The sequence below is a fragment of the Stylophora pistillata genome, chromosome 2, assembly GCF_964205215.1.
Source record: "Stylophora pistillata chromosome 2, jaStyPist1.2, whole genome shotgun sequence".
Lineage (NCBI taxonomy): Eukaryota > Metazoa > Cnidaria > Anthozoa > Scleractinia > Pocilloporidae > Stylophora > Stylophora pistillata.
In genome coordinates, this window is record NC_142520.1 from 27,314,648 (window position 1) to 27,339,310 (window position 24,663).

The 24,663-nt window shown below is 36.5% G+C and overlaps 1 protein-coding gene across 1 annotated transcript; it reads left to right on the forward strand.

Annotated features, from left to right (window-relative positions):
* Positions 1 to 781: 781 nt before the first annotated feature.
* Positions 782 to 22,347, forward strand: LOC111341007 (uncharacterized). Its single transcript, XM_088748611.1, has 12 exons — positions 782 to 1,026; positions 5,854 to 6,511; positions 10,441 to 10,826; positions 11,856 to 12,561; positions 12,885 to 12,981; positions 16,331 to 16,580; positions 16,947 to 17,747; positions 18,062 to 19,295; positions 19,481 to 19,576; positions 20,284 to 20,540; positions 21,145 to 21,412; positions 21,777 to 22,347. The coding sequence occupies exons 1-12, from the start codon at positions 979 to 981 to the stop codon at positions 21,779 to 21,781; spliced, it is 4,806 nt and encodes a 1,601-aa protein (XP_088604737.1). The 5' UTR covers positions 782 to 978; the 3' UTR covers positions 21,782 to 22,347.
* The last annotated feature ends 2,316 nt before the right edge of the window (positions 22,348 to 24,663 follow it).

A 24,663-nucleotide genomic window follows, 5' to 3' on the forward strand; every position in this document is an offset into this window, starting at 1 on the left:
TTATTTGCTGACCCCTAGCAGGGGCGTAGCCAGGATTTTTCAAAGGTGGGGTCACAGAGGCTACTCACCAGATTGTCATGTGGACCTCCACGCCGTGCATGTTTTACTTAATGTTACAGTTTTGGGATGAGCAGTGAGAGTATAGTGGGCAGGCCAAGATATTGTCATGACGTTTTCACCACCTGAATATTGAAGGTTGTTTGCTTAAAAGAAGGCCTACCAAGAGGGTGTCACGGGCACCCCAGGACCCCCCAGGCTACGCCCTTGCGTAGCTGGTTTTTCTTATCTGTTTGGTTACGTATATCAAGTTTATCACGCAACAAATAGAAGGGTGAAGAGAAGCTCAGTTTAAACACGTCGATTACTGTTTTTTAAGTATTTACCTATAAATGTAAGCTTGTATCCTTATCGCTTAGCACAACTAAGAAACCCATGAGGCCTTGTATAATCGATTACAACGGGAAGAGACAAAATAAAAACCTTTTGGAAGTACCCACTCGAGCTTGAGAAGATTGGTCGCGGTTAAAAGGGATGACTCGAAAGGACTTCATTAAATATTCTATAGAAAACATATTTTTATGTTTTCTTTGATTTACATTTTTTTGCATTTTCACTACAAATAAAGACCATTTTCATAAATGGCTGCCGGATTAATATTATTTTGTTTAAATTCAAATTAGCCTTTCTGGCCTCGTTCTCCTGTACAAAATTCAAAAGAATACACTATCTTAAGCGAGGCCAGAAAGGCTAATTTAAATTTAAAAAAAGAATATTAATCCGGCAGCCATTTATGAAAGTGGTCAATGTTCTCTAGAATATTTAATGAGGTCCTTTTGAGTCATCCCTTTCAACCGCGACCGAGAAGATTAATCGTCCCTGCTTGATTCTAGTTAAGCGGTGGATACTGGGTAGGCCTTCCGTTTGACGTGGTCAGCGGTTTAATGGTAAATTCAAGATGGCGGTCAATCTGTGAACTGTATGGAACTACGACAATTAGGAGAGCTTGCAAGCTCAAGATTTATAAAGGTATGTATATCTAAACGATTCACCATGTTTATAAAGTATTTTATTTGACTGATACACGATTTTCAGGGGTACTCCATGGAGTAAGGCTCCGCGTTTTGTCATATCCCAGCAAAATTATGGAAGCGTTTGAGCTGATGCTACAAATTTTCGCGTAACTCCATGGATTGTACTTGATGTTATCTGACAGAAGCTAGGAATGTAATTGAAACTTCTAAAGTGTATCTAGTAACTGATCAATTTGATCTACATCCAGGTGTGTTAGGTAGATGATAAAATAAAGTAAAATTGCTCCTTGTCTGCTTCCGTGATTGATACGTGAAATAGAGCAATTGAAATTCTTAGAAAATTTTGAACTTAGTTGTTCATGATTCACCAACAATCATTTGTAGTAAGATGTAGAAACCATAGCATACTTTAATGTGCATTTCAAGCCAAAAAATTCTAGTTTGAGTATTTGGTCAGTGGTCTCTTGTTTGTGAAAGCAATAAATACTTCCCTGTTTGTATTCAATGACTTTGATTATTTTACATTGGGTTCACTATGAAAAAAAAATCAATTTGGTCAAGAATTTTCAACCAATATATGATGGTGTGTGAAGTTGACATGATAAATGCAATATTACTACAGTGAAGGTGGGATTAATCATGTTGAGTTCAAAGTCTGCTTGCATGCTGGTTTCCAAGGCTTCATCCATGAGTTGTTTTCAAACCTTTGCAAACTTTGAGAGAACCTTCCCTTATTGCTTTAAAATACCTCAGGAGTTTCAATAAAATTTCAAATAGGCAGCTGGTTAGTGAGAGTAACCGACCGTACCAAATATTTATCTAGGGGGTTCTAGGAGCAGGCCTCCCCCCCCCCCCCAGAGAATTTTGACATCTGGAAGCTCTGAAATGCCATTTCTAGAGTTCTGGGCCGGGTTGTTCAAAGGTGGGTTAAGAAAACCCAAGGTTAGTGTGAAATTCGACTTCACATCAGAAAGCTTTAAAGGAAAATTTACTTTAATTCCATTTTTCTACAATTTGATGATTGAAGGCTCTAAAAAGAATTGGGAAAATTATCTCAAAATGGTCTTTGAACAAGAAATATAGAAACCTGGATTAGAATTTAACCCTGGGTTAGCCCTAAGAGGCCTTCAAACAACTGGGCCCTGAAGACCAAATTAAGTGCAAAAGATGAAGGAAAACTCACTATCAACAGCAACATTTTTTTTTATTTTTACAATACTAATAAGCTGAAAAGGGAAGTTTGCATGTATTTCCTAGAAGTTTAAGGTCATTGTCACTAAAACCAATAGAGCTGAACAGAATCACTTACTAACGGTAAATCACATCATGCAAACTTGGAACTATTGAAATCAATCAACTAATCACTATTTTCAGAGAACTTTCTTTTACAACTGATTTTGCTAATTTGTCTCGAAATTAGAAGTGTTTCAGTTTGGCAATCCGATGTAAATTAAATCATCCATGTTTCTAAAATGTTAGTTCTTAAAAAAATCTTTCACTGCAATCTTAGGTTAGAGGTAAACGAATATTTTACTGACAAAACTTGAGGGGTGTATCTCTGCTAGAAGACGTCCAGTTGCGTTTTAAATCTTTCATCCATTTGTCTTTGTTTTTTTTCCTGCAAACCCATAAACAGTTTGCGGGTGAAAAACATTCCACACTTCTCTCCCTACCCACCAGAACACCCACCAGACAGGTGCCAGAAACTGTGATAAGATCAATTAGCTGCAGCTTTTAACTCAGACTTCAAATGCGAGTGGAAAAAATAAAACGCTTAAATGAGCATCCAATTTGTCTTCGTTCTGTTCTTTTTGTAATACCATTGCACATGCAAACATTGTTGTCATTCAAGAAAATGCAGCTTTCATTCAAGGTTCAATTTTTCAGGCCAAAATAAACTCCTGAACACAATAAACAAATGACGGTAATTAGATTACATACTTTACATGCAGTTAAATTTTTGCGTTAACCCCTTGCGTTTGATTGGCAAAACTTGAAAGACATGTGTTAATATTGACTGAAATACAGCACTTTTGATAATTATTTAATTTTGAAACTGAGGTAAAAAGTTTGTGCAAGCCCATCAAAATGAATTTTAGTTTAGTTTTCAAAGAATCTGTCTTTGATTATTTAATTTAGGGAAAACATAGCCGACTTCTCTGAGTGAAGTACCCGACGATTTTCGTTAGCGGTCAGCGCTTATTGAAAGCACTGATACCTAATGGGTTTTGTAATTGCTCCAATATTGTTGAAAAGATCTTGATTTTAATTTTTCAGAGGTAGAGCAATGTGCGTAGCTTTGGGAAAGTCCTTAAATGTACAATTTTATTACTGTTTATGATGTAACTTAGACACAAAACACACTCTGATTGTTAAAAAATCTATTGTTTACTTGCCTGTAGAAAAGTGAAACATCTTCCCATCTATTCAAATGGTGCCACACAGGGAAAATTCCCAGATTTTAATTTTTAGCTATTGAAATTTTTTACCAGAATTACCAAAACTGCTCAAAGAGAACTAGGACAAGTCGGCATATTTTTCTTCAAGAAAATTGTAGCAACAAACTAACTGGATTTTCATTTAGAAATTTACAGAAAATCTTATATACTGATGAGAACAAAAACCACTTGCAAAGTGAATATGCACTCAAGGTTAATGGTAATTCCATTTGCTGTCTGAGATTTCAGCTGTCTCTGATAGTTTTTGCCAAGTTTAAGGGATTTAAGCTCTTTCTGTAAATTTTTAACAAGGACTCCAAGAGAGCTTTAATTCAAGCTTAGACAACAGAGACAAATTTGGTTGAAGTGTGCCACAACTAAACAAAAGAGCTGTTGGGTGTTTCAATCAGTGGATATGGCTCCATGTTGTTGTCTTCTGATTTTGCCACTTTTGTTGTGATGTGATCCAGTAATGTTATTTATAAGTATCTTAATTTAAATCCTCATAATCATGATACATTTCACCAGCTGAAATTCTGCAACTCAGCTAAAGTTTGCCAAACAAACTCCAGAAAATTATCTATATGTCTAAAAATATCTATCAAAAGATATGCTAGCCAGGGTTGCAAACTTTTAAAACTTTATCAGATCGTAATCATAATCAGATCATAATTGCAGTGCTTTCAACACACAAAAAAAACTATTACCAGTTTTCTTTACTCCTTTTTACCGTATTTATCTGTGTATAAGTCGACCCTGTGTATATGTCCACTCTCCATTTTCAAGGTAAAAAATCAGATTTTTCATAATTCCTAGTTTAAAAAAAATTCAGACCAATAGAAATTTCCCAAATGCCTGATCTCATATTTCTGAGAATATATTGGAAACATGGTGAATTAAAAGAAAAAAAGAAGTTTTGCAGAGCAAAATGTGACCATGTGCTGTGAAGTTTAGTAGCACTTGTTTACATTACCACGATTTATGATTTCAGCATAATGATTATACGAGCACCTTGATTTACTGGAGAAGTAATTAAGCATATTTTGTAAATCACTTTGAAAATGAAATCTTCATGCACTTAAATAACCTTTTGAAAGGAGATTTAATAGACTGAAGGAAAACCGAAGAGCCTTGAAGGATGGCTTAATGAAAACACCGCCATCTTGGAAATTACACGCATAACAAACAAACAAACAAGACCATGCCAGAAACAGAATTTGCCAAGTCACTAAGCTACTGTAATCATTTGATGAAACGAGAGTTCAGCATCAAAAACAGCAGTGAGGCTGTAAGGAAAAATGTCTGCTCTACTGGTCAGAAGATAACAATAGAAATGAGCCCCACTAGGTTTCTGTCTAAGCCATGTAAAATTTATTATTTCAAACTTTGTTGTTAATGAAGAACACACTGAAAACTGATGAAACTCGAACACAATTAGAACTGGTTTAATTTGTAAACTTGGTTTTCTTAACGGACTTCAGGCAATTGTTATGCTAATTCCTTGGATTGCTTGGGTCAGGTCTTTGTCAATAATCCGTGTATAAGTCGAGGGTGATTTTTTGGGCTGATTTTTCAATCATAATGGGTTGGCTTAGACTTGGATAAATGCGGTACTTTTGTTTATTGCATCAACAACATCATTACATTATATTACATAATATGTACAGCAACTGTTGGTGACTTAAATTTCATGCAAGACATGTCTGGAAATGAAAATTTCAGTCTTAAAAGCTTCATGCTGGGTGACAAACTCTGTTAAAAAAAAAAATACAAAACAAAACAAAAAAGGCCCTCATACTGATGTTTTCTTAATCCAAACTATGAATTATGTTGGAGACGAGGGCTTATCAATTAAATCAGTTTCTATTAAAGAACCAGGACCTTTTTCTGACTCATTGGTTGTGTCAATTGCAAACAAAAGTGACTTAAAAAGAGGATAAAATCAAATAACAGGTCTGAAAATAGGCTACCTGGTCTGAATAAAAATCATTCGTGTCTTGGTTTACATTACAACATGTTTATTTAGGTTATTACAGTAAAACATATAATTAAAACCAACCACAGATTTGCAATAATGATTTCTTTCCTGTTGGAAATTAGTAATGTTTACAAAAGTAGTCTGAATGTTGTTGTAAAAGCAGCTTGGAGATCTCTGTATTGAAATTCCAGTATTTTTCATATCCATAATAGCCTTGTTGTTAACATGTAGAACTCAACCTCCAAAGATTGTACTGAGAGAAATAAATCATCAGCTTGGTTTACAACAAGTTAAAATTAATTATGAACCTGATTTTTTTCTTTTGTTGGTTCAGTGGTTATAATGCCAAAGCAAGTTAGTTCAATTTACTCACCCTTAGTTAAAGCTTGTATTTTTGTTCTGACAGTTTCATATGAACAACATGGCATACCTTTCAAAGGAAGAGTTAAGAAGAAAGATGATGACAGATTATCTAGGAAGAAAGAGTTTAAATATCAGAGAGCACAGTTTGCTTGAATTTCCTGCAGCTGTGGTGGAATTGACAGAGCTGGAGAAACTTGACCTGTCATGGAATAACCTTACAACAATACCTGAAAACATTGGAGAATTATTTAATCTTACCAAACTTAATGTGAATCAAAACCAGTTGTCCATATTCCCAGAAAGTTTGACACAGCTAAAGAAACTCAAATTCCTGCTCATCTCGCATAACAGAATAACCACCATCCCTGATGCTATTGGGGAGATGGTGGGACTGGAGCAGCTGGTGCTAAGTTTCAACCAGTTGACTGTGTTGAGTCCAGCCATAAGACAGCTGAAGAAACTCAAATGGCTGCAAATCTCATATAACAGACTAACCACCATCCCTGATGCTATTGGGGAGGTGGTGGGACTGGAGGAACTGTATCTGAGTTACAACCAGTTGACTGTGTTGAGTCCAGCTATAAAACAGCTGAAGAAACTCAAAACCTTGGATGTGATGGGGAATCCTTTTACAGTCGAAGGGATAAGAAATGTTATAGAGCTTAAGGATAAGATTAAATTTGTGCTTACAGATGTCTCAGGTGAGTAAACAAAATTCCTCTTCATGTTAATTTTGTGGCACATCATTTACAAAACTGTTTCTGATGGTTTACTTTCAAGCAATAATGCTGCTTGTTAGCGACAATTACAGGCAGCTGACAACAGTTTTATAATAAAGCCTGAGCAGAATATGAAGTAAATACTGTTACTGTCATACTGTATGAGTGAACAAAGTTCAGGCATCACTTAAGGAGTACATGACATAATTGTATTGATACATGTAGTATTAAGTAATATTTTGAAAAACTTTATTTTAAAAAATTGGCTGACAATGAAAGTTAAGTTCAGCTACAGTGTAATAAATTATATAATGGTAATTGAACTGAGTGGAGTGTAATTTGGGCTGAAATCATACGCGTGATTTCGAAATCGAATGAGTGTGCAGTGCGATTTCGATTTGAAAGTATGATTACAGACCAAAATTGCACTGCACGAGGTTCAATTACCACTTTATTACATACATTTTGAAATCACCCAAAATTTGCCAAATGATACCCTTTGTCTTTCATTTTCCTACAATTTGATTGGTCACTTACAAGCCTTGAAATCTGATTCATTGTTTGTTTTAAGTGTAACTTCCTCATTAGCTGGAAAAAAGATGCAATTTAGAGCAAAAAATGGTGCAATTCATGGATAAATGCCACCAATTAGAGCCAATAAGATTACAGGGACCACCAGTGATTTTAAAATGGATGTAATGAAATTTGAAGGGAATTGAGGAACGACAAAGTTTATTACAAATTATTTTACAGTTAGGAATTAATGTTGTTATTTTTGCTCTCTATTTGATTGGAATTTAAAAAGGATTGAATTGATTGCAAGTCATTTCACTGTTTGGAATGGTTGTTGTAATCTTTTCTCTATATTTATTTCATTTGAATCAAGGAAGGACAAACTTTTTTACAAATCAATTCTCATTTAGAAATAATAACAATTACAGTTGTATTTTTTTCTTTCATTTTGACTGGAAGTGATTAAACATTTAACAACACAAGCTTATGATCAATACAGAATTTATGGACTGGTCTGATTTAAAGCAAGAGTTTTAAGTTATGGGAATAAAACTTTTGTCTTAGCTGGTCAGGATTAATTCTGATGATTTTTACATCATAATTTATACTGGCCTTCTAATCTTTGAGAATCTCACAGCTGTTACTTTCTGGATGTATGTGATTTTCCTTTCTGTTTTCCGAACAGATAATTTGTTATTGACTTGTAACTATTTCACAGAATTGATATCAGTTGTTGCTTTTGTTTAGTTTGATCACACACTGTTTGTTCAAACTCTTAATGTTTCATTCCATTAAGGCAGTAAATAAAAGTCATTGTGTATGTGTTTACTAAACTCACCAATGTATATAACTTAAGGAAAAATACTGATTGTAGTTTCTAAATTTATACATGAAAGACATACAGTATAATGATGATTCAATTGACTCATCTACGTCTAGGCTTGTTTCAGATTTTTTTGAAACTTTACAAAACAGAAATTGGTTTCTCCTTTGGGTAAATTATTACAACCTTGCAGTAAATGGTTTGAACCCGGGGGTAACATGTGAAGGTGTAGTCTGATCGTCCAGGTGAGTGTAGTCCTGAGAAGGACTGTTGTCGGTGGCAGTGACTGACGTTTCGACAACCTGTGCGGAAGTCATCATCAGAGTCAAGTGATGATGACTTCCGCACAGGTTGTCGAAACGTCAGTCACTGCCACCGACAACAGTCCTTCTCAGGACTACACTCACCCGGACGATCAGACTACACCTTCACATATTACAACCTTATTACAAACCGCAAATAGAAAACCTACAGGACATATATAACCTAAAGCAACCTCTCACCAACACTACTACTAAGCTAAAATTGCGTATTCCCAACATTTTGAATAAACACTTTCAATTGTAAGCGCTGGTCCCAGCCTAGCTAGCAAGCTCCCCACTTTTGGGAAACACTTTATTGAATACCTTGACAAAAACAAGTCACCTATTACGTAATTTTTCTTTGGGCCAATAAGCCCCAATGAAATTAAATTGGAAATTCTCTCTATGCCTAAAAACAAATCATACGGATTTTACTCGTTCCCTGTCAGCATACTTAAATATGCATATGAAATCTTAAGTGAAGTTTTACCAAATATCTTCAATACGTCTATTGAACTTGGTATGTTCCCCTCTAAACTAAAAATGGCAAAAGTTATACCATTCTTCAAATCTGATGATCAGACGGATCCCAACAACTATGGACCAATTTCATTATTATCTTGTTTTAACAGAATATTTGAAAAACTTGTCTTCAAAAGGCTGAAATCTTTCATCAATGAAAGCAAAATCATAAGTTCATCACAATATGGCTTCAGACAGGGTCACTCAACGGAGCATGCAATTCTTGATATTTTTAGGGCTATTCAATCAAATATGTGTGGTGTCTTTGTTGACCTAAAGAAAGCTTTTGACACTGTTGATCATAGTATTTTGCTTAAAAAATTAGCTTATTATGGATTTCAGGGGTTAATTAACCATTGGTTCAGATCTTATCTACATGAGAGAACGCAAGTGACAGTAGTTGGAAATAGGTCGTCTAATAAGTCAATTATTACTTGTGGAGTTCCTCATGGTTCAGTTTTAGGACCATTACTCTTTCTCCTGTATGTTAATGACATTTGCTGCAGCTCAAAGAAATTGAAATTTTATTTATTTGCTGATGACACAAATATTATTTATAGCCACAAAGACCTCAAAACTCTTGTAAAAGAAATGAATGTCAAACTAAATAATGTGTACCAGTAGCTTGTATCTAACAAATTAACCCTTAATCTCGAAAAAACTCATTTGAATTAGTAATTTTTCATCCTTACCAAAAACACCTTCCTTTTCTTTCCGCAATATACATTAACGATAGCCAAAACAAAATTAATACATTAACTCACCTGGAATGTAAAGACCATGTGAAATATCTTGGTGTCCTAATCGATTATAAACTTCATGGAAAAACCATATTGACTCTATAATATTGAAACTTAGTAAAACCATTGGATTGCTGTCTAAGATAAGGCATTTTGTTCCTTTCCATACTCTTCTTAGTATATGCAACTGCCTTGTTGTTCCTTATTTACGATACGGTTTAATTGCATGGGGACAAGCTGGCAAAACTAAATTAAATAGGCTTTTGATGCTCCAAAAACGTACTCTCTGTTTCATGTGTTTTGCTGACAGGTATGATCACACCATTCCTCTGTTCCTTTGTGTGAAGACTTTACCTATTCACTTCATGTATTATAAATTGCTAGCTGAGACAATGCTTGATGTAAATAATGATGTTATTCCTTCACAATTGAAGGATTTGTTCATCCCTACTGCAAAAATTCATTCATATAATACGTGATCTTCAGCCTCCAACAACTTTTACATTAAAAAATCAAAACTTGAAATTGAACGAAAATCATTTTCAAGAATCCGTGCAAATCTGTGGAATGAGACACCAACTAAGCTCTGAACACTACAAAAATTCATCTTTAAAAGAAAAATCCGTACAATCTTGTTCAATATATTAGAATTAGAAGACTCCTGCGAAGATTTAGAATCAATAATCTCTAAAGTTAGTAAATACTCTTAGTAGCTATCACCTTTGTCTCACCCATCCTACCTTATCCATTTTATCTTATGTATTCACTCACAACATAGTGCGCTGTCAACTTGAATTAACCACATAATTGTTTCCATAGACTTTATTTGTTTTCGTATTTACCATCTACTTATTCATCTGTAGTTTTAACTGTGTGTATTAACCTCTTCTTTTACTGATTATTCTGGCCCACCTCAATTAGTACTGCTATCTGCAGAGCTAGGGGAATAAGATTTTATTGTTATTGTTATTGTTAAATAAACGTGTATAAAAAAAAAACCTCTATTTGCAGACATTTTGAACAGACAGAGAGCAGAAGGACACAAAGCACAGTTGGCTTATGAAAGGGCCTTGAAGGATGGATATGTTAAAGTGTATCGCGCCCGACTCATGCTGATTGGTCAGGATCGCGCTGGTAAAACCAGTTTGAAGAAGAGTCTCTTAGGCCTTCCATTTGACCCTAAAGAACAGAGCACTGAGGGAATTGAGGTGGATCCTTCAAAGTGTGAAATTGATGTTGATCAAGCTGTGAAGAACTGGCAGTTGACCAAGGAGAGTAAACCAGGACTGTTGGAATATTCAAAAGATTTAGCAAAGGATGTGGCTGACAGCATGTGTGGAGCAGATATTTCTCTGAAATTGGAAGATGAAATTGGAGTTGTTTTCAAGTCAAAGCAGGTTTGAGAGTTCAGTAAAGCATTGAATATTTTATGATTATGTCTATATAATTATTTATGTTGAAGGGGGGGCAGAAGAGGAAGGAAAGAAGGAGGAGGAGGAGGGAGAAAGGCAGCTAAAGCCTTATGAGAGTACAAATGTGCAGTTAAGTTTTTTAAGAGAATGAATGGGAATTAAACCTTGATATTTTTTAAAATTCTTTCCTTTATGCGAATTCCAAGTTGAAAAACACTCTTACACTCAGGATCTGTCTTAACCAATCTGTTGCTTTTGGATGTTTCCAAAAGTGTGTAGATAAGTTTATGATTTTATATACACCTCAAGTAAAATAGAACTGCACATAAATTTTTATTTTTTTAAAACATCTCAACTGAAAGCAATGATTTTGCAGCCTATACCAAACTTGTAGAGGCATCTTTGATTGTTACATTTTTCAATTACTTTTCCAGTGGTGTCTTTACTCAACTTAAAGGAACTTTGCTATCTTTTTCTCCAATTGTATATAGATAGACAGATAGATAGATAGATAGATAGATAGATAGATAGATAGATAGAAGATAGATAGATAGATAGATAGATAGATAGATAGATAGATAGATAGATAGATAGATAGATAGATAGATAGCCTTTATTTTAAAGCTACCTGAGCTTGTGGGGTCATTTGCAATTAACTAATCACTAAATGTACTAAAAACTAAAACCTAGGGGTATGTAGAGAACGTCTGAACTTAAACCAGCGGTGCTTACGAATGTGGAATTGTAAACATAAGTTTAAATAATTATATACAAAGTAATATTTTTTAAAATTACAAGTGGATGCAGACGTTATCTTAAAACTGAATTCAATAATTTTTTCTATTTTATGTCCATGCCAATTTTTATTCGCTAATTATATAATTTATTCATAATTATTTTTACATTTTAGCTGTAAAATCTCAATGGAGGAGGTTCAATAAAATTAATGTATGTATGTATGTTATGTAACTTCAATGTGAGTCAGCATATTGCCTCATTTAATTCTTCTTTAAGGTGCAAGAGAAAGGTTTCACAGATATTCAGCAAAAAAATGGCAATGAAGATATTACTGAATGCAAAGGTGAAAACATACAAGCTGAGCCTGATGTGATGATTGATGTTGCTCAACCTCCTGATACTGCGAAGCATGTTCATCAGTGGTTGAACTATGCCAAGGGTAAACACATAAAGGGAGCTTTATTCACAGAAGAATCGTATATTACAATGGACATTTGGGACTTTGCAGGGCAGCACCTGTACTATGCCAGCCATCCTATCTTTTTATCACAGCAAGCAGTGTACATATTGGTGCACAATCTCAGCAAGCCTTTGGATGCCCCAGCTGAGCCTTGTATCAGACAAGGAAGTAATGATGTGAAATTAGAAAACCCTAACAATGAAAAAAACATAGAGAATTTGCTCTCCTGGCTGGCTACAGTACACAGTGTTGCCCAAGCAACTGATGATACAGATAATGATGCACAACACAAGCTGCCCTACCTCCGCCCCGCTGTGTTCATTGTTGGGACGCATGCTGACAAACCAGTTGAAGACATAACAGTGATAAAGAAACAAATACAGGAGAGAATTTCTGGTATGGAATATGAGAAGCATGTGGTCAGACCCTTATTCTGCATTGACAACGCTAAATTACAGAGGCCAAACTCGATTAAGAAATTCATCCAGAGTTTGGGAAAGCGGAGAGGAAAACATAAAACAGGTGGGATATTTGATCTCGTGTTGTCTAAAAGTGAAAGCAAGGTAGAGTTTAGCTGCGCTCTATTTAGTTTTTATCTACATTATATACTGGTTGCATTTAGCTGGGTCCTATATTTTTTCACTGACAAATCCATCAATTTCAAAGTATGGAATAAAGAACAGAGGAGGTAAACTTTGGGGAATTGAATAGTTAATCATCTTTGCTTTCTTTTCAGCTATAAAATGTCTGCAATTATAAATGTATGGTACAAACTGTGCTCATTGTAAGCACATGTTTCTGTGTTGTGTTACGCTTTCAATTCCTTTTGTAAATATATCCTGCAGAGCAAGAAGGAAACGTGGATGGTATAAATGAATTACGGAACAAAATCCTGGAGGTGTTAAGGCAGGAGCCTTATATGGGGGAGAAAATACCAGTCAGGTAAATAAAAAGATGAATTTACCTGAAAGAACCTCACTTCATTGCACAGGATCAATAGTTAATTCAAACAGCCATGAAAAGCTCTTTGAATAGCACCTGCAAGCATTGTATTCAGCATTTAATGCATATGCATGCAAAGGTATACCAACTGCAAAAAGATCTAAACTCCACTAGTTTAAAGTTGATCCAAATTTTTAAAACAGATTGTACAAATACACAGCAGTCGCTTCACTTCAAACAAAAAACTCTGACATTGAGACTGTTATGATTACAAAAGATGGGGAGATGCGATCGATATTCAAGCATTAAGCCACAGTTCTTTAATAATAATAATAATAATAATAATAATAATAAATAGATGCTTATAGGGCGCATTTCTAATCTCAATGAGCCTAACAACAGATTATTAATATATGAGAATAAGTAATTAATTAACAGTAATGTTTTTTAGACAAAAATGTCTTAAGCCCAGTTTTGAATGTTTCTACTGTTTCCGCTCTTTTAATATATTCGGAATTGAGTTCCATAGTTTCGGTGCAGATACTGAGAAAGCGCGTCCACCATAGGAATTGGATTTAATAGGTGGGATGCATAACTGTGAGCGAGTTGATGATCTCAGTGTTCTCGATGGGTGGTATTCTTGTATAACAGGTTCTAAATAACCAGTAGATTGCTCATTTAAGATCTTATAAGTTATAAGTAATATCTTAAAATTAACTCTTGCTTCGATTGGCTGCCAATGTAGATTCTTTAAAATAGGTGTGATATGGTCAGTGTTTCGTGTTCCGGTTATCATACGAGCAGCGATATTGTGGATCCTCTGTAGTTTGTCCCCTTGATACTTTGGTATCCCATATAGAATGCTATTACAATAGTCTAGTCTAGAAATTATAAGGGAGTTGACTAGCATCTTCAACGCATCATTGGGAAGGTATCGACGGATGCGTCCAATGGATCTTATAGCAGAAATGGCTTTTTTGCATGTTTCATTGATATGGTCGTTAAAAGATAGATTTTTATCCATTACAATGCCTAAATTCGTAGCTTTTCCTTTGATTCTTATTTCACTATTTGCTAATGTTACTGTCTCCAACAATGACAGTTGCTTCTTGAACCGGGAGGTGAAATGCAGAATTTCAGTTTTATCTGGATTGCTCTTCAGCATGTTCTGAGTGTACCATGCAAAAACATCATTTACACATGCTTGAAAAATATTCACAGACTCGGCAGAATGCTCAGGATCTTTAATAGTGATGTAGATAATTTTAAGTCACGAGTAAGTATAAGATTTTGAAGAGGTGCCAGGTAGAGAGTAAAGAGTAATGGGCCAAGTATCGAGCCCTGAGGTACTCCATATTCTAAGCATCGCGGTGAGGATGTAGAATCACTAATAGTCACTTGCTGGAAGCGATCAAGTAGGTACGAGGAGAACCATTGAAGAACAGTTCCAGTGAAGTTAAAGTATGTCCAAGTCTCGTGAGCAGAAGATGGTGATCTATGGTATCGAACGCTGCCGATAGATCAAGTAGAACCAGAATTACTTCGCCTTGAGAGTCAAGTATCCTAAAAATATTATTACTAACTCTGAGTAGAGCAGATTCTGTTGAGTGATGTTCCCTGTATACAGATTGTAAGGAAGGAAATAGTCCATGGTAGTTCAGGTAATTTTGAACTTGAATGGCAACTGACTTTTCAATTATCTTAGAGACAAATGGAATATTTGTCTATGGGTCTATAATTGGCAAACTAATCAGGCTCGAGATTAGGTTTCTTCAGTTTCGGATGAACCAGTGAGGTTTTCAAAGAAGTTGGGAAGACTCCAGTTTCAACGCATTGTCTAACGATTCTGCTGATAAGAGGTAATAATAAGTTTATGTTGTCTTTAATGATATGTGTTGGAATCGGATCCAGAGGGCAGGTCTTGTTCGAGAATGATATTATAACGTCTTTAGTATTCATGTTTGATAGTGGAATGAATTCAGAGAGCTCACAGTGAATATTTCTTTTTTCCAAATTATGAAGTAGCTGGGTGTTGTTCGAAAGGTCGGATAGTTCCTTACGCATGTCTCTAATCTTGTTTATAAAAAAGTTGTTAAAATCTTCAGTAAGTTGTTTAAGAGAGTCATAAGTAGGCAACGCAGTGTTTTTTATCTTGAAGAAGCTTTCAGTAAGTCTGAAGAGCTGATTCCGATCGGTCTGTTTTATCCGAGATTTATAGAAGTGCATCTTTGTTATTTCAATTAAAGAATTATATTCAACGCATTTTGATTCAAACTTTTTTTGATCAACTACCCGGCCGGATTTTTTTAATTTGCGCTCCAGTCGACGTTTTGTGCATGGGAACGTTGTTTAATCCATCTAGACTGAATTGGTGCCGCAGTATCGTAGATATCTTTTAGGTCTCTATTATATAGAGACATCAAGTGATCCAGTGACGGTTCAAACAAGGAATCTATCTTTGAAGGGTATTATTGATATCGCTTTGCAGCTTAGTAGCATCCAAAGTCCTCGTAGATCTATATGTGATTAGTACTTTTGAAGATGGTGGTTTGGAATAGTTCATTGTGCAGCTGACCACTTTGTGGTCAGAATAGACATCAGGTAGCAATTGGACATTAGCACTTTAAATTGAGATGTTGCGACAAAAAATAACCATGTTTGATTATTCCTGAATGTTGAAGACAGTACCAGGCAATATTTGAATTTACACCAGAAGACCATAAATAGATATATGTCTGACTGATATTGTAGGGTCTTAGCGCGCGGAATGTTTTTCGTTTTTGTTTTTCTCATTAAATCAATCATTAGGGTGTCTCTGTATTGTCGCTGTTTCTCGTCGTTCGTTAGTATTTTTTCGCTGGTTAGTTAGCTTCTGTTGTCTCTATGTCACGTATTTTCGTTCATTAGTTTCTTTCGTAATATCAGCGTTAATTGCACTTTGAGTTAGCTAGTCGTTTTCGCATTTATAACTTAGTTTTTCTCAGTTCAGAGTTTTAGTCTTCCGTTAGCCATGCAGTAGTCCGCTTTGAGCAGTTAATCCAGTTTATCTTTATTTCACCTTTGGGCAGTTTATATTCGTCCAGCAGTTTCGTAGAAATCGTAACAATTTAAGTACTGTCATTTCAAGTTTGTTCAGTGTATTTCTTTCCTGTCACTTTTACTAGCCAATTGTTGTAATTTCGTATTCATTTATTGCTTTTAAGTTTCAATCCACATACCGTGAACATCATTTATACCGAATAAATCGTCTTTATCTTCGTGGTGTTGTGAGGTTACGATTTCTTCAGTTACAGATATCAATACCCAGTTTTATGCCATGATACATTTTAAATATTCTGTTGCCCTTTAGGTGGTTTTTGTTTGAAAAGGTGATTGGAGCTTTGGTCGCTAAACAGATTTATCACAGAAATCTACAACAACTTGAGCACTATGCAAGGAAAGATTGTTTCATGGAAGATGCAAAAGAGTTTGACTCCATGATCAGTTTCTACCATGGCCTGGGGATGATAATCAAGCACCGCAGTACAGTTGTACTGAAGGCTCAGTGGTTGATTGATCTGTTCAAGCAGCTCATAACCATACCACCTTTCAATAAACAGGTAGAAAAAAAATTTCATTTTAGAAAGGCTAGCTTACTTGGAAAATTTTGTTCAATAATCTAGACCAAAGAAAACTAAGCATGATGTTGGTCTTAAAAACTGGGCAATTAATGCAACAGCTGTGGAGCCTTTGATTTGTCAATATTTCTCTTTTTATTTTTTCACGTTACAATCAGTGGGGAATAACAACTAGTATTCACCTCTAATCAGCCAAAGATACTAAATTGCCTGTTAAGAGTTTAATTTCCGACCATTTCGGTACATTAATATAAATGATGAAATAAGGACTTTTAAACTTTAGTCCATATGCGTGGAGAACATTCAAAAGGAACATTGCTGTTTTTTTTTTATATAATTATTTTATAGAATCCCTTATATGCTAAGTACTGGCGGGAACTTGAAGGAAGTGGCATCCTCAGCATGGAACATGTTGATCATGTTTTCTCCAGCGTTATTGGACAAGGGATCATCAAAGAAGACATCTTAGACATGATGGAGCGATTTGGTTTGATTGCTAAGTACTCACTTTCCCCAACTAATGTGAAGTACTTTGTACCAGCTCAGCTGAAGTCATCGCCTGAAGAACTCTGTAAGATGAAACCATCGTCAGCGGATCCCTGTCCATTGTATCTTTTTTTTGTCCATGGCTTTGTTCCTCATGGTCTCTTCTTTCAGCTTGTCTCACGATCCATTCGTTGGTGTTCAAAGACATGGCCCACGCATCAACCTACCCTGTACCAAAATGGAGCACGGTTCATCATTGGGAAAGATATTCATGATTTTGTCCTCATATGCAAAACGGGATTTGTGAAGGTAATCTTGAGACAAAGGACACAAAGTCATCAGGTTGTAGGACAGAACTCCGCCGAACTAGCAACTGTTGTTCGTGAATTTATCGAAGACACCCTACAGAATTTGTCACAAGAAATGCCATACCTAAGGGGTCTACAGTATAGGCTGTGTGTTGCATGTCCTTACTGTCATCAAGGGGCAGAAGAACCACGTCGTGCATGCTCAGACCACGTGAAAACCACTTGCACACACGAGGACTGCTTTCATCTCATTGATGCAAATGAAGGCCAAGCAAAAATATGTATAAGAAAGCTAGGGAACAAAGTACTTCATCCCTGTGGGTTGGGGAAATGGTTCTTGAAAACAAGACGCCAGGTATGGTCGATTCAAATGATATTTTAAGCGCAGATTTTCTAGCCTCTGATTCATCTTTGCCAATTCTCACTTTTACTTTACTTGATCTGAGAATAAAATGGGCCGTTATCAGTATTGAGAAAGGTAGCCCTGATAGTTTTCATCTACTTTCAAATATAAGTCGGATAATCTCTATCACGATGAAATTATTTGTGAAGTTTATACTTTTCTGTATTCTTTGGTTAAGTCTTGATCAACATACATTTATTTATATGATTACACACATTTGTTATGGTATGTAATTGTCATAATTCTATGCGACGTTTATTCCTTAGGGTTTATCCTCTTCAAATGAAGCGGCCAGATCACATGGTGGGACAAATGAAGTTGATCCATTAAAGTCTGAAACGGCATTGAAGGTGACCCTCTTGGGCAGTGAATGGAGTTCATCGATGGGAGGCTTGTCTACCATAAACAGGCAGTTTGCCATTCTGTTGGCCAAACACTCGCAAGTGGACGTCACTCTTCTTGTTCCACAGTCTGCCTGTTCTGAAGAAGAGAGGAGAATGGCATCGAGTCACAATGTATCTTTGAGAGAGGCTCAAAGACGTCCGGGTTATGCCAACCCCCTTGACTGGCTGAGTGCCCCACCGAGAGATCTGGCCATTGACATAGTACTTGGTCATGGAGCAAAACTTGGTAAACAAGCTCAATTTATCAGAGAATCGCACAAATGTACGTGGATACAGGTAGTGCATACTGCACCTGAAGAACTTGGAATGCACAAAGACTATCCTCTGGCCATTTGTAAAGGTGAAGAGAAGAATACAATTGAGGTTGAGTTGTGTGAGTTGGCAGATGCCGTGGTAGCAGTTGGACCAAAGTTGACGAAAGCTTACTCTTCCTACCTGCGCTCATGTGAGAAGCACCAAGATGTAATTCAACTGACGCCGAGCACGTTCAGTGAGTTTTCCGACGTAAAACAAGCTGCAGGTGACATGGAGAAGTTTAAGGTTTTAACATTTGGCCGTGGTGATCCAGAAGACTTTAGCCTGAAGGGCTACGATATCTCTGCCAGAGCTATAGTTGAACTGAAAGAGAGATCTTATCTTCTGATTTTTGTGGGTGCACCTGACGGTAAACAGGATGAGGTTGCAGCGAATTTGCTAAAGAGTGGAATTGATAAAAGCCAGCTAACTGTGAGGAAGTTCGTACAGAGCAAAAAGAAATTGAAAAAATTATTTTGTGAAGTTGATCTCTGCATGATGCCCTCCAGAACAGAAGGTTTTGGCCTGACGGCATTAGAAGCTTTGTCTGCCGGTCTTCCCATTCTTGTCAGTGGCAACTCAGGATTTGGTGAAACATTGTGTACTGTACCATCAGGCAAATCATTTGTTGTGGAATCTGAGGACCCCAAGGAGTGGGCAAAGGCAATTGCTGGTATCCGACAAAAGGAAAGATCAGACCGACTTCATGAGATTCAGCAACTGAGGACTTCCTATGAAGAGATGTACAGCTGGGAGAAACAGTGTGACACTCTTGTGGAGAAGATGTGGGATATAGTTCATGGTGAGAATGTTTGAATATTCTATGAAAGTGTTTATTGGCAGCTACTCGGCTTCCGGTGTCTTATGAAGCGTCATGGAAAACTTGAACATCGTCTATAAAAAATGTGTCAAACCTGAATAGTTATCAGTTGTATCTTCTTGTGGATTAGTGTAATATTAAAAAAATGATTCTTTCTATCTTTTTAGCTTCTAAAAGACGAGACACAAGTTTCAGAACTCATGGGGTCAAAGATGACGACACGTCAACCAAACAACAAACAGTTGATTCATTACTGACTCCAAGTGAGTAAAAATATAAATAACACAGGGAAATTACATCCCCAAAAATGAATAGACAAATTTCAAGAAGATTCAACATTTCCCCTTTCCTTTTCCTTTAACTCCAGGCCAGCTACGCTTCGTTAGAAGTAGTGCTTCTGATAGCATTTTACATTAGGGAAACATATGTTAATATTTATTATACCTCTGATTTCGGGTACAATCCCAAGGCATGTATACACAAGTTTGATTTTCTTTAACTACCGATCTGGACGAATGCTTTGGTGTTATATATTTATTTCAGTCCATTGAAGTTCTCATCCCATTTCACCAGGAAACAAACATAAATTGCCCGAAACAGGGAGACCTGGGATGTTCTTTTTCTTTTTCCCAAAACGAAGCGGAAGTTTAAACGCTGTTTCGATCAAAACCGGTCACAATACTTTTGTCTTTCGACACCGTATTGAAGAAATCGTATATTGATACGATAGAGGAAATACATCAGTATCTTTTTGAAGCTCAGAATTTTTCCTAGGATTCGCAGATATGTTAGAGTGTAGACCTGTTTCGTGTCTACTTCTTCTCTCTTGATTATTATTTTATCCAAAATTCCGTAACGGGCAAATATCCGGCGAACCTAACAAGTCACTTGACTGCCAGTGTCACTTCAAGGCTCTGCTTGCTCTTCTTTCATGTAGTGATTAGATTAGTAAAAACTTCAACTTTTCTAGGTACTCTTGACCAAATCATCCAGGAACTTCAACAGATGCAGCTTGATGCAAGCAAAGTTAAAAGAAGAACAGATCTATCAATGGGGCTGAGGAATATTGCATCTGTCAAGGGCTTCAGAATATCTGAAATTCAAGGATCAGGAAATTGCATGTTCTATGCCTTGTCAGAACAACTGGAAATTGTTAAAGGAATCAAAATCCCACACGGCACATTAAGACAAACCTTGGTCCAGTACCTCAGGAGTCACCCAAAACTAGTAAGTTGATGTTAGTATGTCTAACAGAGTATGTCACGTGATATTATCGTGAGAGTATGATAAAGGTGAAGTGTGTATACAGATCAACACCACCAGACAGAGCCTATCCCAGGATCAAGCCTGATGATGAAGTCCCCAGCTTGTATCCTGGGGGGAAGAGGAACTGAAAAGTTGAACTATATTTTGTGAGATGCCACACAATGATGTTGGTTATAGTTGAATCCTTTGGTACTGAATATAATGTCCTAAGAAGCAGGCTACCCCTTTCCGTGGTTAGAATATTTCAGTTTTCAAGAAAGCTGCTTTTAAACCACCTTCATATGACAGAATTCTAGTTATTCTCTTCATGTTGAATCTTCCTGGTTTTTTCCTTTTTGTTTGTTTTTTGTTTTGTTTTTCCTGCAGTTTGCTAAGCCTTTGGAAAATACACGGACGTTTTGGAAAACTTTTCAATAAGAAAATTTGTTGTTATATAGTAAATAGCTAATTAAAGGTCGTCTCGAACTATTCTTATGTTACTCCCTGAATCGTGCTTCACGCACTTAGTTTTCTATCAACAATCCTCCTTCGTTAAGTTTGCTTTTTTAACTGATTTTTCTCACAGCCAGATGGAACAGACCTGTTTCACTTTGTCCATGGACATCAAACATGGACTGAATACCTAACACACGTGGAACAAGATGGCGCTTGGGGTGATCACGTGACTCTGTGTGCCGCAGCAAACTACTTTGAAACGTGCATTCGTGTGGTCAGCAGTCTACCCCATAGCAGAGATGTAATCATTACGCCACATTGTCCAGTTGACGATAGCAAACCACTTGTGCTGGGACATATTCATGAGGTGCACTATGTCAGCCTTCAACCTGCTCAAGGTACAACTCATTACATTACAGTTAGTAATTGTAGTTTTAGTTTCGTAATAGTGTACTTCGTTTAATGTGTGACTTAGAATCATAAAATGATCTGCCTCTTAACTCCGAAATGACAGTAAATTCATGCTTTAACTTCAATGCTTTTTCTCCATTTTCCTTCTCATTGTCTCTCTCTGCTCTTTTAATACGGATCAAGTTGTGCTGTTCTTGGAAAATAGAATGGTTGGTTTTCATAATTTCATAATTTCCTCTCCAGTACTATGTGACGCTTAACCGCCCGCAGTTTGTAGAACCAAACGGCACTTGATGCAGTTTATTCTCCTTTGCTTTCCAATCGCACTGTTGTGTTTGTTGTTTTTTTCAGGTTAGAAGACAGGTTATCTACACAGTCCTAATGCTTAGCCCAGATTTCTGGAAAAACCCGGCCCAACGAAGATGTGCCTAATTTGTTGAAAGTATTAAATTACATACCGGTAAACGTTTCCCTTGGGCCTAAAAAAGAAACGAATTCTATCAGAAGTTTAAAAGTTTTTCTTTCGGAAGTAGTCGCTCTCGCTAAATTGAGTAGTTGTCACAGTGTATATAATTCTCTAAGAACTGAAAAGCATTAAGAATAGATAATTCACGGTAAATGGTTTCGTTACGTTACTGAAAGTACGCGAGGAAATTTTAATTTAGGTGCAGTTTAGACTCGAGAAGGACAGTGAATTTTTACAAGGAACGTTGTTAGTATCCATAAAGAACGATAAAGCATTTATAAATAAAAGTCAGTGTTTCAAAGTCAAGGTATGAAATATTTTGTCGGTATGGTAGATTTATTTTCCAGGTACTTGCAGTGCTTGTATACGTTTCCTGTAAACGCAGCTAGGGCAGTAATGCTTACAAATGACAGAAATCACGGAAATATTAAAAAAAAATATGCTTTTTATGACACATATAGGGATACTATCATTTCTTTTATCCCAACACTCTCCTCAATGCTGCTTCGTTATTACTTACTGATGCACGGTTAAAAAATGGCAATGTTTTAGGATATAGGTTAAGGAAACACTTCTCCAAGTTTTAGGTCTCTTTGTATCCCCAAACTTAGGATATTCGTCGGAAAGTTTTTGCCCACATCTCCAGAGCCCAGTATGGAGCAGCTATGTTGGTAGGTATCTTTGGTCCATCAATATGGCGGTCGGCCGGAAAATAGTGTTTGCCCACTGATTATCTAAACTAAACCAACACACATGTACAAAAACACTTTTTCTAACACTTTATTTCCTAAAAGGATTAAAATCTACCAGATAAGTCCCTCAGTTTTTCGACAAACGCTATCAGCGCTGTATGTCGCGCAACTGCCATAACTCTGAACTTCAAACGCGCCGGTTTTCAAACCAAGCACGCTATTGAGCTGAAAATTTCATAACAAATACGAATTTCCACCCCCTCATGCCTAATGAGGATAAAAAGTTCTCGTGGGTTTTTATTGTTGGATTTTCAAATTTGAGTATGTCACGTGAAGATAACATATTCTAAATTTCTGATCAAACGAGTCCCAGGATATCTCCACCTGTTTTAAGACAGCACCCCTATTCATAGCCACACCCTTGACTGGGTGTGGAGGACGGGAAGGAAAGTCAAAGGAATTTCATATGGAGAAGTGATAGTTCTTCGACAGCGAAACTAAATGAGAACACCCCTACCCCCTTTGCAACCCTCTTCCTGCCCTCCCATCCCCTCCCTTCCTTCACTTACAACGACTCTTTCAGTCCAACACTTGGTCAAACAACTGTGGGTGAGGATAGCAACGATCAAGAGGAGAACATCGATGTCAATTCTGAATTCCTTTAAAGTGCACCTAAACCCAAATTTTTTTTTCGCTTCGCGGAATAAGCGTATTTTTTGGAGTATTTTTGTACAAACGTTTTTTTATTTGCTCAAATCTTTAATTTTCTGTGCCTAGTCAAAATACGGAAAATCGGCCGCCATCTTGCCCCACGACCGAGTTTAAAGAGAAATGGCTCTAGCGGGTAATGTGAGGTCAAATCGAGAACACGAAAGTCTGAATTTCACACATTTTCACTTGTTTGGGAAGGTTGTCGTCGATATTGTCCGAAATATGCCGACTAGGTGTGTTGTATGAGGAATGTATGAAGCGCGATACTCTTTCAAATTTCGCACGTTGCTACATCCTAAATTGAATTGTTTACCTGTGCATGTCAGAAAGTCTGAGTCTCTTTCTGATTTTAAGAGTCTTTGTAAGGCTAATTTATACCAGTTAGACACTGAATTAACCTAACTTCTTCTTCTTCTTCTTCTTCTTCTTCTTCTTTTTATTATTATTATTATTATTATTATTATTATTATTATATTATTATTACAAATATATATAGGTATGTGTAGTGTTTTTCTTTTTTGGGTGGCCTTTTGTAAGGGAACCCTTTCCTGTTTCTTGGCCTTCCCCTCAGCTTTGTATATATATTAAGTTCGTTGAGAAAATGATTAAAGAAAGATAAAGATAAAGGTGGAAAGGATCGGACAGGAGATAATTTGACAAATTAGACTTGTTTTGGTCACAATATGACTTTATATTTCAACTGACTCGATTTTAGGGGGTCTTAGTTTTCGTAACCTCGGAAACTAAGACGGGTCTTAGGTCCTAGGTCTTAGCTTTCGAGGGTCTTAGTTCTCATAATACCCATTGTCTCTTGTTTGTGATTGCAACAAGTACTTCACTGTTCGTATTCGATAACTTTGATTATCATACATTTTCATACAAGTGAAAATGTGTGAAATGCAGACTTTCGTGTTCTCGATTTGACCTCACATTACCCGCTAGAGCCATTTCTCTTTAAACTCGGTCGTGGGGCAAGATGGCGGCCGATTTTCCGTATTTTGACTGGGCACAGAAAATTAAAGATTTGAGCAAATAAAAAAAACGTTTGCACAGAAATACTCCAAAAAAAAAGCTTATTTCGCTAGGCGAAAAAAAAATTTTGGGGTTCAGGTGCACCTTAAGACTTCGAGAAGACACAAAGTCTGGAAAGCGCCTTTATCAAACTAGGAAAGATTTTGAAGCAGAATTCTCAAGAGTCAAACTGTAGCAATGTGTTCCAAAAAAACTTGTTCTTCCACCAAATAAAACTCGCGCAAATTGAGCTGGGGATCCTGTATCTAAAGAGTGATAAACAGCTTCTCACCCTTCAACCCTCAGTAACTATTTTTTTTTCCCAGCCAGACAATAATAACAAAAGATCGAGGTAAAC

What these genes read in the sequence shown, in the direction of transcription:
- LOC111341007 (XM_088748611.1), top strand. Translation starts at nt 979, where the DNA reads ATGGAACTACGACAATTAGGAGAGCTTGCAAGCTCAAGATTTATAAAG. An exon ending in CAAGCTCAAGATTTATAAAG is followed by an intron (nt 1,027 to 5,853) that starts GTATGTATATCT and finishes TTGTTCTGACAG; the next exon opens with TTTCATATGAACAACATGGC. An exon ending in TCTTGAAAACAAGACGCCAG is followed by an intron (nt 17,748 to 18,061) that starts GTATGGTCGATT and finishes TTTATTCCTTAG; the next exon opens with GGTTTATCCTCTTCAAATGA.